This window comes from Carcharodon carcharias, chromosome 1, assembly GCF_017639515.1.
Source record: "Carcharodon carcharias isolate sCarCar2 chromosome 1, sCarCar2.pri, whole genome shotgun sequence".
NCBI classification, from domain to species: Eukaryota; Metazoa; Chordata; class Chondrichthyes; order Lamniformes; family Lamnidae; genus Carcharodon; species Carcharodon carcharias.
In genome coordinates this window covers 223783327-223799256 of record NC_054467.1, presented here as the reverse complement: position 1 = coordinate 223799256, position 15930 = coordinate 223783327, and the positions used below count along the sequence as shown (strand labels likewise).

The following is a 15930-nucleotide window of genomic DNA, read 5'->3' as shown; positions in this document are numbered from 1 at the left end:
TTGAATTGCGGATATAACAACGTTAATTACTGGACCATTTCAGAGGGAAGAGAGGAGTTAACTATGTTAGGGTGAGACTGGAATCATATGTGCTAGACTAAGTGAGGACTGTAGATTTCCTTATCTGAAGAACATTACCGAATCATTTGTGATTTGTTACGGATGGGGAGAAATTAAGGGTACTATATTGGCATGGATTGAGAATTGGTTAGCAGACAGGAAACAGAGGGAAGGAATAAATGAGTCTTTTTCCATGCGGCAGGAGGTGACTAGTGGGATACCGCAGAGATCAGTGCTTGGGCCCCAGCTGTTTACAATATATATCAATGGTTTGGGTGAGGGAACCAAATGTAATATTTCCAAGTTTGATGGCAACAGGAAACTTGGTGGAATGTGAGTAGTGAGGAGGACGTAAAGAGGCTTCAAGGCGATTTAGACAGGTTGAGTGAGTGGGAGAATACATGGCAGATACAATATAACATGGATAAGTGTGAAATTACCCAGTTTGGCAGGAAAACAGAATGGCAGATTATCTTTTAAATGGTGATAGATTGGGAAATGTTGATGTACAAAGGAACCTGGCTGTCCTTGAACACCAATCATTGAAAGCACCATGCAGGTGCTGCAAGCAGTTAAGAAGGCAAGTGCTATGTTGACCTTCATTGCGAGAGGTCTTGAACACAGGAGCAAGAATTCCTTACTGCAGCTGTACCTAGCAGGGCCTTGGTGAGCCCACACCTAGAATATTGTGTGCAGTTTTGGTCTCCTTACCTAAGAAAGGATATATTTGCCATAGAGGGAGTGCAGCGAAGGTTCACCAGACTGATTCCTGGGATGGCAGGATGGTCATATGAGAGATTGGGCCGATTAGGCCTATATTCACTGGAGTTTAGAAGAATGAGAGGGGATCTCATTGAAACGTATAAGATTCTGACAAGGCTGGGCAGACTGGATGTAGGGATGATATTTCCTATGGCTGGGGGAGTTGAGAACAAAGGGTCACAGTCTCAGGTTATGGGGCAGGCCATTTAGGACTGAGATTAGGAGAAATTTCTTCACTCAAATGTTTGTGAACTTGTGGAGTTCTCTACCACAGAAGGCTGTGGAGGCCAAGTCACTGAAACCATTTAAGAAGGACATAGATAGATTTCTGGACTTTAAAGGCATCAAGGGGTATGGGGAGAGAGTGGGAGTATAGCATTGCGGTAGAGGATCAGCCATGATCATAATGAATGGCGGAGCAGGCTCGAAGGGCTGAATGACCCACTCCTGCTCCTATTTTCTATGTTTCTATTACTTTATTTGAAATTCCCGTATTTGTGGGGTCACCGAGTCTGGCAGCCATTGTCCTTTTAAGACCAAAAGCAAAAAATCTGTGGATGCTGGAAATCCAAAACAAAAATACCTGGAAAAACTCAGCAGTTCTGGCAGCATCTGTGGAGAGGAGCACAGTTAACGTTTCGAGTCCGAATGACCCTTCAACAGAACTAAGTAAAAATAGAAGAGAGGTGAAATATAAGCTGGTTTAAGGGTGGATGGGGCAGGTAGAGCTGGATAGAGGGCCAGTGATAGGTGGAGATAACCAAAAGATGTCACAGACAAAAGAACAAAGAGGTATTGAAGGTTGTGATATTATCTAAGGAATGTGCTAATTAAGGGTAGAAAGCAGGACAAGCAAGGTACAGGTAGCCCTAGTGGGGATGGGGTGGGGTGGGGTGAAGGAATCAAAAAAGGCTAAAAGGTAGAGATAAAATAATGGATGGAAATACATTTAAAAATAATGGAGCCTTCCGGACTGAATATTGAGTTCAACAATTTTAGATCATGAACTCTCTCTTCCATCCCACCCTCTTTCCGATCCCCCTCTTTTATTTTCCAATAATTTATTTGGTTTTTCTTTTCCTACCTATTTCCATTATTTTTAAATGTATTTCCTTTCCAAATAAAGGTTATGAGCTCTGGCAAAGGAATTTAGTAGAATCCAGTACTGGCATTAAAATTTGAAAACACCTTCCCCTTCCAACTGACCTGGATTTGCTCTCAACTGAGAAGATGATAATGTGCTTCTCCCAAGACCACATTCACAACTTTGAGGCCATGGAATTGCAGTCTTTGCCATTTGGTTTGGGATTTTAACTACTCTTACAATCTGGTCGGTAGGTTTCTGTACTTCTGCACTTCCCTCAACCCTTTCCATTTTAGTCAATCCTTTGTTCTATTTTGCTATGAGAGAAAATGAGACATTTCCTAGGAACTGATATTGAAAATAACTTGTATTAGGTTTGAGTTTAATATTGCATTCATCCAAAACATCATTAAAAGACACTTTGGGATACTCTGAGAATTGAAAGGGTGCTGCATAATACAATTTTGTTTATATCTTTTTCCCTACTCTGTATGTGATATGTGTCTGTCTACCTTTCTCTAATTAATGAGATATTTACACTTTTGTCACTTTTAAACCCTGTCATGACTTCACAGAGAACAGTTTTACTATCAAAGTTTTGTCTCTTTCTTTCATTATTTTCATTCTTTCTCGGTCCACTGTGCAAAATTACCAGCTGCTTTTTCTTTCTGGCATACATCCAAAATGCACCAATACCTATTATAGCACCTTGTTTCGCTAGCCATTCCACAACACCTGGGATGTTGTGTATACCCATCACAAGTTTTCTGTTCCTCTGGGGTCTTCATTTCTCTTCTGAAATATTCTTTGGGAATATGTTTCGATTACTATGTTTGTTTTTTCAGTCTCTTACAGCCTTCCCTCCTTCTTCAACTGGTTGACGCTTGACCTCCTTACCAGCTACAATCCAGTTCAGTTAAACTCCTTCTCACTTGAGTTATTGCATTATTGAGGGTTAACTTGGGGTTTAACTGTAATCTCCTAGGCAGTCTCTTGTCTCCTAGTCCCAATACCGTATGATGACATCATATCACTATGCCAAGCACCATAGACATGGTATTCAGACAAGCTACAGAAGGTTATAACGAAAGAGTTCACTATTTGGATTCATTGTATTCTCTTTAACTGAATTTATCTTTCATAAAATTATGACTTTACTCATAATTAAAATGTTTTTCAAATTAATTTCTGTGTCTTCATCGTTAGATAATTGAAAATAGTGCAAAATCTCTTCTGATTCCTCACCTAACAAATATATTAATGTGTAGGAATGTGATAACCTATATTCAATTCTCCCTTCTTACTTAGAATTGTTTCAGACTTTAATCATTCAAATTATTTAATCCATCTTGATCATTCTGCTGGCTCAATTAAATCAAACTTAACCGATGAGTTTATAAGGAAAGAGAATATTTCTGTGTGATTTTATGATCACCTTTTGGTGATTTCTAGTTTTTTTTGCCATATTTTTCTTGTATTTAGAGCTTAAATTCATTTCCAGTTTCTCTCAGTTTCCAGAAGATTAATTTTCTTTTTAATCAAAGAACAGAAACTACAGTCGCCATTGTTTTTTTTTGAATGTTCATTCTTGGGATATGGACATTACCGGCAAGGCTCGCTTTTATTGCCCATCTCTAGTATCCACTAAAGTTTGAAAACAACTTGATGGTTGTTAAGCCACTTCAGAGGGTAGTTTAAGTCAAACACATAGAGTCATAGAGACAGTTATGACACAGTTGGAGGTTGTTTGGCCCATGAAATCCACAAATTAGTTATGAAACTGGAGTCCTATATATTCCAGACTAGGTAAAGAAGCTGGTTTGTTTTCCTAAAGGTTATCAGTGAAATACTTGGTTCCTTTTTGCGACTATTCAATAACTTCATGATCACTTATATTGATACATTTTTATTTCCAGAATTTTATTGACTGAGTTTGGGTTTTTGAACTTCCTTGCTGGGATTTGAACCTGCTTTCTCTGGATTATTAGTGCAGATCCGACACAGTACAGATTCTTTTTAAATGGACTAAGATGCTTTCAGAAGCATTCTAACTTCCAGTTTAGTGATTGAAAATCATGCAGGTACACATTGCCCCAAGGGGTCGATCATTTAGGACTGAGAGGAGGAGAAATGTCTTCACTCAAATCTTTGGAATTTTTTACTCCAGAGGACTGTGGATGCTCAGTTACTGATACTTAAAGATTTTTTGGACTCTGAGGAAATCAGGGGATATGAGAATCAGGCAGGAAAGTGGAATTGAGGTCAAAGGCCAGCCATGATCTTATTGAGGGGCCATGTGGCGTACTTCTTCTGTTTCTTCTATTCTTATACTTCCACCACCCCCTCCCCCGTCCTTTCTTTACATTACTCAGATATAACAGTACCTACCCTGCAGGAACAAGTGAAATAATGTGTGTTTGTGCTTGTATGCACAGTACATTTTTGAAGTTTATTTAGAATATCTGTTCTTTCCTTGGTCCCTTCCAGAGCTTAGACATGGAGAACTCCTCAGTAGCCTCTGCTTCCTCAGAGGCTGGAAGTAACCGTTCGCAGGAGATAGAAGAGCTGGAACGATTTATTGACAGCTACGTCCTAGAATACCAGGTTCAGGGGTTACTTACAGACAAACCCGAAACTGATGCCGACAGTGAAAAGACACCGCCAAACTCACAGGTATGTGCTAATTTCTGGGCTATGTTGCCAAGTCAATGCAAGTCAATGATCCTGTTTGTACAGAATTGTTCCATATCGTCCTTGTGTTATTTGTGCCTATGGTATAAGCTGCAGGCTACAGTTAATTGGGTAAAATGCATTGACCCACTGTACAAGAATCAACAGGATAAAAATAAAACTAAGTCAATCATAAAGTCATGATTGGATGGCACCAAGCTTGGACTTAAAAGCCTATATAATGTAGGATGAAAGCAATGATGAAAGAGGGAAGGGTTTGCAAGGTGTTGAGATTTGAGGGACAAATTAATTGGAACAATGAGGTATATTCATTTTGATTTCAATATTTGAGGAATAAGGGAGGAGGTGGAGTGAATAAGCAGTGTTATAACTGATGCAGTTGGTAAAGTGGAGTTATTTAAAAATCCCAGAGGGAAACATTAAACAATTGTCACAACCTATAATTTTAATTGTTATGTTTGAGATGTGACTCTAAATTCAGTAGTCAGACCACCCTTGCTCAAGGCTTTATATTAAACTAAATGAAACATTTTATTAATTTTACACTGGTTAAAATATACATGGCTTCAAATTACTACTATCATAACTTTTAACAAATCCCAAACTAATCTCTATTAAGGCAACAGTAACCCATAGACTTAACAAACACCAGGCAAAACTGCTGAAGTTATACCGACCACCACTGATTGAATTCAAATTCTCATTTGTCTCACCAGCCTCTTTGAACTTCAACTTTCAGCAATGAAACCCCTTTCATGGTACTAATTTTATTAGTAATATAAACATATTGCTTAATAGCTGCTAGATAGGCATCAAGTTTTCATCCCACTTCTTGAATATTCAGAAAATGCAGATGCACGCTAGCTCTCTTACATATCAAAAGTGGTACACATCAAAGCATCCAGACTAGCTGGCTTTAATCCAATTAAGACACATCCCCAGACTAAACCTCTATTTTGAAAAAAAATATTTTCCAAAATATTATATACATTAATAGCTTCATGACATCCCCCTCCTTATCAGAAAATGAACTGTCATAATTCTATAAGACAGCTTCATTTTAGTAATCCATCTCACACTATCTCCTATACGTATTACATTACAAGATGCATGCATTAACATAATTCACAAGTCCTTGGTATTAACAGAAATCACTCCAGTTCAGTGCCCAGGTTCGTTTTAAATGTCCCAATTTCCATTAAGCTTCAAACTCTTGATAATGCATCTGTGAGCAGATTTTCTCTTCCAGCAATATGTATAATACGTATAAATGATTGTAATAATAGATTCCATCTGAAAAGCCTTGCACTTTTGTCTTGAAATTTGTCTGAAATCTTCAAAGGGTTATGGTCCGTATAAATGATTGTTTCTGATGAATTGTTTGCAACACAAATTTCAAAATGCTGCAGTGCTAACACCAAACTCAAAGTCTGTTTTTAGATCATTGAACATTTTCTCTGTTGTACATTCAGCTTCCGTGAAAAATACCCTATCGGTTTTTCAATTCTTGTAAGAATTCTATACAATAGAACAGCCCCAATGCCTATATCGCTTGTGTCAATGGCCACCTTGAATTGCTTGGCGTAATTGGGTACTGCCAATACTGGTGTCGTAGTTAATACAGCTTTCAAACTATCAAATGACAGTGTCTATTGAAACTTCTTGTTCTTTTTTAATAGTTCAGTCAGTGGGGCAACCACTTGGCTAAAGTTTGGTACAAATTTCCAGTAAAACCCACTCATGCCCAGAAACCTCAAAACTTCTCATTTTGTTGTAGGCACTGGAAAATCCACGGTGGCCTTTACTTTCGCATCTCTCGGAGCCACCTTACCATGTCAAATGGTATGACCTAGATACGTAACTTGCGCTTTTGCAAATTCACTTTTGGCCAAGTTCATCACCAAATTAGCTTCTTGTGGTTGAGTAAATAATTCTTCCAGATGCTGTAAATGTTCCTCCCACGTCTGACTGAAAACAATTAGATCGTCAATATAAACCGCACAATTGCTTAGACCCACAATTACTTTGTCAGTCTTTGAAATGTTGCAGGTGCATTCTTCATACCAAATGGCATGATTTTAAATTGATATAGTCCACTTGGCGTTACTAAAGCTGACATCTCTTTTGCTTTACCTGGAAAAACTCAGCAGGTCTGGCAGCATCGGCGGAGAAGAAAAGAGTTGACGTTTCGAGTCCTCATGACCCTTCGACAGAACTTGAGTTCGAGTCCAAGAAAGAGTTGAAATATAAGCTGGTTTAAGGTGTGTGTGTGGGGGGCGGAGAGATAGAGAGAGAGAGAGGTGGAGGGGGGGGGTGTGGTTGTAGGGACAAACAAGCAGTGATAGAAGCAGATCATCAAAAGGTCAACAACAATAGTACAAAAGAACACATAGGTGTTAAAGTTAAAGTTGGTGATATTATCTAAACGAATGTGCTAATTAAGAATGGATGGTAGGGCATTCAAGGTATAGCTCTAGTGGGGGTGTTTTTTTTTAAAAATAATGGAAATAGGTGGGAAAAGGAAAATCTTTATAATTTATTGGAAAAAAAAAGGAAGGGGGAAACAGAAAGGGGGTGGGGATGGGGGAGGGAGCTCACGACCTAAAGTTGTTGAATTCAATATTCAGTCCGGAAGGCTGTAAAGTGCCTAGTCGGAAGATGAGGTGTTGTTCCTCCAGTTTGCGTTGGGCTTCACTGGAACAATGCAGCTAGCCGAGGACAGACATGTGGGCAAGAGAGCAGGGTGGAGTGTTAAAATGGCAAGCGACAGGGAGGTTTGGGTCATTCTTGCGGACAGACCGCAGGTGTTCTGCAAAGCGGTCGCCCAGTTTACGTTTGGTCTCTCCAATGTAGAGGAGACCACATTGGGAGCAACGAATGCAGTAGACTAAGTTGGGGGAAATGCAAGTGAAATGTTGCTTCACTTGAAAGGAGTGTTTGGGTCCTTGGACGGTGAGGAGAGAGGAAGTGAAGGGGCAGGTGTTGCATCTTTTGCGTGGGCATGGGGTGGTGCCATAGGAGGGAGTTGAGGAGTAGGGGGTGATGGAGGAGTGGACCAGGGTGTCCCGGAGGGAGCAATCCCTACGGAATGCCGATAAGGGGGGTGACCTCTACCTCACGGATGCTGAGCGTCAACTCGCAGACACTTCCTCCTACCTCTCCCTGGACCATGACCCCACCACTGAACATCAAGCCATTGTTTCCAGGACTGTCACTGACCTCATCTCCTCTGGGGATCTCCCTCCCACAGCTTCCAACCTGATAGTCGCCCAACCTCGGACGGCCCGCTTCTATCTCCTACCCAAAATCCACAAACAGAACTGCCCCGGTTGACCGATCGTCTCAGCTTGCTCCTGCCCCACAGAACTCATTTCTCGTTATCTTGACTCCCTTCTCTCTCTCCTTGTCCAGTCCCTTCCCACCTACATCCGTGATTCCTCTGACACCTTACGTCACATCAACAATTTCCAGTTCCCTGGCCCCAACTGCTTCCTCTTCACCATGGACGTCCAATCCCTCTACACCTCCATCCCCCACCAGGATGGTCTGAGGGCCCTTAGCTTCTTCCTCGAACAGAGGCCCGAACAATCCCCATCCACCACTACTCTCCTCCGTCTGGCTGAACTTGTTCTCACGCTGAACAATTTCTCCTTCAACTCCTCTCACTTCCTCCAAATAAAAGGTGTAGCTATGGGTACCCGCATGGGCCCCAGCTATGCCTGTCTCTTTATGGGGTATGTGGAACATTCCTTGTTGCAGTCCTACTCCGGCCCCCATCCACAACTCTTTCTCCGGTACATCGATGATTACTTTGGTGCCGCTTCATGCTCTCGTCAGGACTTGGAAAAATATTTTAATTTTGCTTCCAATCTCCACCCCTCCATCATTTTCACGTGGTCCATCTCTGACACTTCCCTTCCTTGACCTCTCTGTCTCAATCTGTGGTGATAGACTGTCCACCAATATCCATTACAAACCCACCGACTCCCACAGCTATCTCGACTACAGCTCCTCACACCCCGCTTCCTGTAAGGACTCCATCCCATTCTCTCAGTTACTTCGCCTCCGTCGCATCTGTTCCGATGATGCTACATTCAAAAACAGTTCCTCTGACATGTCCTCCTTCTTCCTTAACCGAGGTTTTCCACCCACGGTCGTTGACAGGGCCCTCAACCGTGTCCGGCCCATCTCCCGCGCATCTGCCCTCACGCCTTCTCCTCCCTCCCAGAAACATGATAGGGTCCCCCTTGTCCTCACTTATCACCCCACCAGCCTCCGCATTCAAAGGATCATCCTCTGCCATTTCCGCCAACTCCAGCATAATGCCACCACCAAACACATCTTCCCTTCACCCCCCTTATCGGCATTCCGTAGGGATCGCTCCCTCCGGGACACCCTGGTCCACTCCTCCATCACCCCCTACTCCTCAACCCCCTCCTATGGCACCACCCCATGTCCACGCAAAAGATGCAACACCTGCCCCTTCACTTCCTCTCTCCTCACCGTCCAAGGACCCAAACACTCCTTTCAAGTGAAGCAGCATTTCACTTGCATTTCCCCCAACTTAGTCTACTGCATTCGTTGCTCCCAATGTGGTCTCCTCTACATTGGAGAGACCAAACGTAAACTGGGCGACCGCTTTGCAGAACACCTGCGGTCTGTCCGCAAGAATGACCCAAACCTCCCTGTCGCTTGCCATTTTAACACTCCACCCTGCTCTCTTGCCCACATGTCTGTCCTTGGCTTGCTGCATTGTTCCAGTGAAGCCCAACGCAAACTGGAGGAACAACACCTCATCTTCCGACCAGGCACTTTACAGCCTTCCGGACTGAATATTGAATTCAACAACTTTAGGTCATGAGCTCCCTCCCCCATCCCCACCCCCTTTCTGTTTCCCCCTTTTTTTCCCAATAAATTATGAAGATTTTCCTTTTCCCACCTATTTCCATTATATATAAAAAAAAACACCCCCACTAGAGCTATATCTTGAGTGCCCTACCATCCATTCTTAATTAGCACATTCGTTTAGATAATATCACCAACTTTAACTTTAACACCTATGTGTTCTATTGTACTATTGTCGTTGACGTCTTTTGATGATCTGCTTCTATCACTGCTTGTTTGTCCCTACAACCACACCCCCCCCTCCACCTCTCTCTCTCTCTATCTCTCCGCCCCCCACACACACACCTTAAACCAGCTTATATTTCAACTCTTTCTTGGACTCGAACTCAAGTTCTGTCGAAGGGTCATGAGGACTCGAAACGTCAACTCTTTTCTTCTCCGCCGATGCTGCCAGACCTGCTGAGTTTTTCCAGGTAATTCTGTTTTTGTTTTGCCTGCTTATCTTGTTTATTTTGTTCTTCCCTATGGGCCTTTGATCTTGTTATAACACAATCAGGAAACAATCCAGGATGTTCCTTCTGTAGCAGTTCTGTTGAAAATACCTCCACAGGCTGCTCAACTACCACAGGCATCACTCACATTTGTAATCCAGCTATATTATTACCCAGAATAAATTGAACCCCTGCAATGGGCAATTTTTCCACCACTCTCCACCATAACTTTACCCGTCTTCCATCTGCTCTTTAAATTTACCTTCCACAACGGAATAGATCTAGCATATTCATGAACCCCACTTATTCTTACTTTCTCCTGCAACACTCCCTCTGAACAACAAATATCACCATCCCACAACATTAAGCATTGACTGGCCCCTGTGTCTCTTAAAATTTTAACATCTTTACCTACTCCACCCTGTACACATGAAAGACTTTCCCTTCACATACAAAGCCTTTAAACATTTCTGCAGCCCGCTGCTCAGAATTCTCTTGAGTAAGCTGTGAACACAATCCCACTGCTTTATCTTTCACTGATTCTCCCTGTTTCACCTGTACACAAACCATTGGTTTCTCCTGTGCCTGAACCTCAGAACCCACAGCACTTTTACTTCCAGAGCTTTTCTGTACCCCAATAATTTCTACAGATTTTCCCTGCACCTTCAACACACTGACTTCGTGTGCCCCACTTCATTATAATAAAAACACCTCAATTTTCAAATGTCACTTCTACCTTCAGCACCTTCCTTTTTGTTCTGAGAAAAAACTTTCTGGGAACTTCCAGCTACTCCTTCTCTTCCCTGACTACCTGCCTTCCTTTCACCTTCCCACTTTTTTATCCTTTTCCAATTTGAAAGGGTGATGGAAAAAAGGTTTACCTCTATGAACTAACTCTCAATCATCAGCTATCTCTGTTGCTCATCTTACAGAATCAACCCTCTGTTCCTCCTCATGAGGTCTCACTACTGAAGGGATTGAATCTTTAAATTCTTCCAAAAGAATGACTTCCCTAAGAGCTGAATAGATTGTCTCTATTTTTAATGCCCGCATCCACTGGTCAAAATTACTTTGTTTTACTCTTTCAAACTCAATATAAATTTGCCCAGGCAGTTTTCTCATATTCCTAAATTCCTGCCTGTGTGCCTCAGGAACCAACTCATACGTACTCAAAGTAGCTTTTCTCACCACATCATAATTCACAGACATTTCTTCTGAAAGTGAAGCCCCCTAGCTAACAACTTAGACTGTAATAATAATGCCCAGTTTTCCTGTGGCCATTTCACTGTTTAGCTAGCTTCTCAACTGAAATAAAGAATGCTTCAATATCTTTTTCCTCAAATTTTGGACGATCTTGTACAAATTTAAACATATCCCCACTGGGTTCTACTCGAGAGATAAATCCTTCTTCACCTACTGACATCTCTTTTCTAACTGCCAACATTTTCAGTTGGAATTCTCTTTCTCTCCCTCTCTCTTTCTCTTTCCTCCTTCTCCATCTTCACAATTTCTAATTCCCTTGCTTGTTCAAATTCAAGCTTCTTCATTTGCAACTGAAGTCTCACTACCTCCAGCTGTGACTCACTAGTGTCAGGTTTCACTTCCAATTGTAGATGCTGTGCTATACTTTTAACTATATCTGATTCCCTAGCTCCTGCAGGTAACCCAACTTCAGCTTATTTACCAACTCTGTTAACTTACTTTTGGTTACTCTCTCCAACCCCAATGAGTTTTCTCATCTACTCTTAGCTAAGTCTTAGCAATTGCCAAAGCCATCTTGCAGTCTCACCACTTCTAAAGTACCTCACCAGCTCCTGAATTCAAAGTGATGACAGAAGGCTGCTTTAGTGACTGGAAGCCAGTGTCCAGTGGCGTACCACAAGGATCTGTGCTCGGTCCCCTATTATTCGTCACTTATATAAACAACATAGATGACTATGTGGGGGGGGTGTGGTAGGTAGGATTAGTAAATTTGTGGACGACACAAAGATTGGCCGGGTGGTTAACAGTGAGGTTGAGTGTCTTGAGCTACAGGAAGATATAGATAGGATGGTCAGGTGGGCAGATAAGTGGCAGATGGAATTTAACCATGAAAAGTGTGAGATGATAAACTTTGGAATGAGTAATTTGACAAGGAAGTATTCAATGAGCGGCATGACACGAGGACGTTCTGAGGAACAAAGGGACCTTAGCGTGTGTGTCCATAGATCTCTGAAGGTGGAGGGGCATGTTTGTGGGGCGGTGAAAAAGGCATATAGGACACTTGCCTTTATCAATCAAGGCATAGATTACAAAAGTAGGGGAGGTCATGTTGGAGTTGTATAGAACCTTGGTGAGGCCACAGTTGGAGCACTGTGTGCAGTTCTGGTTGCTACATTATAGGAAGGATGTGATTGCACTGGAGGGGGTGCAGAGGAGGTTCACCAGGATGTTGCCTGGGATGAAACATTTAAGTTATGAATAGAGGTTGGATAGACTTGGTTTGTTTTTGGTGGAGCAGAGAAGACTGAGGGGTGACCTGATCGAGGTGTACAAGACTGAGGGACATGGACAGGGTGGATAGGGAGCAGCTGTTCCCCTTAGTTGAAGGGTTAGTCATGAGGGGACACAATTTCAAGGTGAGGGGACAGGAAATTTGGGGGGGATATGAGGAGAAACTTTTTTACCCAAAGGGTGGTGACAGTCTGGAATGCGCAGCCTGGGAGGGTGGTGGAGGCAGGTTGCCTCACATCCTTTAAAAAGTACCTGGATGAGCACTTGGCACATCATAACATTCAAGGTTATGGGCCAAGTGCTGGTAAATGGGATTAGATAGGTAGGTCAGATGTTTCCTCACATGTCAATGCAGACTCGATGGGCCGAAGGGCCTCTTCTGCACTGTGTAATTCTGTGATACCGTGATACCTATGGAACCAGTTGGAGGCTTGCAGCTGCCTTTTGATCTCACATTGCCCCTGCTCTGCACACCTGAAAACTGCTGAAGTTATACCAACTACCTCTGATTGAATTCAAATTTTCATTGCCTCACCAGTCTCTTTGAACTTTACCTTTTAACAATAAAACTCCTTTCATAGTACCAATTTTATTAGTAATACAAACATATTGCTTGGTAGCTGCTAGAAAGGCGTCAAGTTTTCACCCCACTTCTTGAATGCTCTATTCAAAAAATGCAGATGCACGCTAGCTCTCTTACATATCAAAACTGGTACCCATCAAAGCACCCAGACTAGCTATCTTTAATCCAGTTAAGACACATCCCCAGACTAAACCTCTATTTTGAAAGAAAAATATTTTCCAAAGTATTATATATATTAATAGTTTCATGGTAGCAGCATTATTTCGAGTTGAAATGGAAAACGCAGACAATCATGATCATCATAGATAACATTGGGAAAGATGTGGGGAAAAATCGTTCCTCTCCCTCAACTGCAGACATCAGAAAACTTGCTACTTTGTGTCGCTCAAGACATCTAATTTATAACTTGTCAGCTTTGAGGTGTTACCACAGTTGCATTTTTTTTTAAAATCATTCATGGGATGCGGGCATCACTGCATAGGCCAGCACTTATTGCCCATCTCTAATTGCCCTTGAGAAGGTGGTGGTGAGCTGCTGTCCATGTGGTGTAGGTACACCCATGGTGCTGTTGGGAGGGAGTTCCATGATTTTGACCCAGTGACAGAGAAGGAATGGTGATATATTTCCAAGTCAGAGTGGTGAGTGACTTGGAGGGAGCAAGTGGTGTTGTTCCCATGTGTCTGCTGCCCTTGTCCTTCTAGATGGTAGTGGTTGTGGATTTGGAAGGTGCTGTCTAAGGAGTCTTGGTGAGATCCTGCAGTGCATTTTGTAAGTGATACACACTGCTGCTACTGTGTGTCGGTGGCGGAGAGAGTCAATATTTGTAGATGGGGTGCCATCAAGCGGGCTGCTTTGCTCTGGATGATGTCCAGCTTCTTGATTGTTGTTTTAGCTGCACTCAAAGTGGAGAATATTCCATCGCACTCCTGACTTGTGCCATGTAGATGACAGACAGGCTTTGGGGAGTCAGGAGATGAGTTACTTGCCGCAGGATTCCTTGCCTCTGACCTGCTCTTGTAGCCACAGTATTTACATGGCTAGTCCAGTTCAGTTTCTGGTAAATGGTAGTATGTAGGTAGTGGAGGATTCAGCGATGGTAATGCCATGGAATGTCAAGGGGTAACAATTAGATTCTCTCTTGTTGGAGACGGTCATTGCCTGGCACTTGTGCAGTGCGAATGTTGCTGGCCACTTGTCAGCCCAAGCCTGGATATTGTTCAGGTCTTAGTGCATTTGAACATGGACTGCCTAAGTATCTGAGGAGTTGCGAAAGGTGCTGAATATTGTGCAGTCATCAGCAAATATCCCTACTTCTAACCTTATGATGGAAGGAAGGTCATTGATGAAGCACCTAAAGATGGCTGGGCCTAGGACACTACCCAGAGGAACTCTTGCAGTGATGTCCTGGAACTGAGATGATTGACCTCCAGCACTCATAACCGTCTTCCTTTGTGCTACGCATGACTCCAACCAGTGGAGAGTCTGCCCCCTGATTCCCATTGACTTCTGTTGGCTAGGGCTCCTTGATGCCACACTCGGTTAAATGCTACCTTGATGTCATCTCACCTCACCCCTTGAGTTCAGCTCTTTTGTCCAATTTTGATCCAAGGCTGTAATGAGGTCAGGAGCTGAGCAGTCCAGGTGGTACCCAAACTGAACATCAATGAGCAGGTTATTGCTAAGCTACAGCACTGTTGATAACCCCTTACATTACTTTACTGATGACTGAGAATAGACTAATGAGGCAGTAATTGGCTGGTTTAGATTTGCCCTCTTTCTGTGTATAGGACATACCTGGGCAATTTTCCACATAGCCGGGTAGATGCCAGTGTTGTAGCTGTACTGGAACAGCTTGGCTAGGAGCGCAGCAAGTTCCTGAGCTCAAGTCTTCAGTACTGGTGTCGGAATATTGTCAGGGCCCATAGCCTTTGCTGTATCCAGTGCCTTCAGGTGTTTCTTGATATCATGTGGAGTGAATCTAATTGGCTGAAGACTGGTATTTGTGATGCTGGGGACCTCCAGAGGAGGACGAGATGGATCAGCCATTTTGCACTTCTGGCTGATGATTGTTGCAAATGCTTCAGCCCTTATCTTTTGCACTGATGTGCTGGGCTCCCCCATCATTGAGGATGGGGATATTTGTGGAGCCTCCTCCTTCAGTGAGTTGTTTAATTGTCCACCGCCATTCACGACTGGATGTGGCAGTTAGCTCTGATCCGTTTGTTGTGGGATCTCTTAGTTCTGTCTATCACTTGCTGCTTATGCTGTTTGGCATGCAAGTCCTGTGTTATAGCTTCACCAGGTTGACACCTCATTTTTAGGTGTGCCTGGTGCTGTTCCTGGAATGCTCTCCTATGCTCTTCATTGAAGCATTTTGGAATAGATGATGAGAATTAAAGTTTTTTTGGAAAATAAGATCTGCTTTATAGTAGATACAGTAGAAACGCCCTTCATCAAGTCACCAATTATGATTTGAGCCCTCAAGAAAGGCAGGAGAGTAATACCATTTAATTCAATGATTTAATATTAGGAAGACTGAAACCATTGTTTTCGGTCCCTGCAACAAACTCCATTCCTAACTACTGTCATCATCTCTCTTCCTGGCAGTAAGCCAGTTTGCTCGCAACTTTGGTGTCATATTTGATCCTGGGATGAACTTCCGCCCTTATTACCATGCCATCTCTTAAACCACCCTTTTTCACCCCCATAACATCATCCATCTTTGCTCCTGTCTCAACTCATCTGTTGCAGAAACCCTCATTCATGCCTTTGTTACATCCATTCTTGACTATTCCAACACTCCTGTCTGGCCTCCCACGTTTTTACTGTCCATAAACTTAGTCATCCAAACTCTGCTGCCTGTATTGTAATCCTCAGTAAGCCCCATTCCCCTATCAGCCCTGTGCTCGCTGATTGGCTCC

The 15930-nt window shown here is 42.7% G+C and overlaps 1 protein-coding gene across 6 annotated transcripts in view; it reads left to right on the top strand.

Annotated features, from left to right (window-relative positions):
• The window catches only part of ctif (CBP80/20-dependent translation initiation factor), a 277408-nt gene that overhangs the window by 92906 nt on the left and 168572 nt on the right, over positions 1–15930 (top strand). For 5 of the 6 annotated variants that reach the window (XM_041203643.1, XM_041207545.1, XM_041206811.1 and 2 more), the window contains exon 2: positions 4394–4579. In XM_041203643.1, coding sequence (XP_041059577.1) covers positions 4403–4579 — 177 coding nt within the window. In that variant the 5' untranslated portion in view covers positions 4394–4402. Of the gene's footprint in view, positions 1–2144; positions 2157–4393; positions 4580–15930 lie in introns of those variants that run through there. The other variant, XM_041205214.1, reaches the window with a different exon arrangement.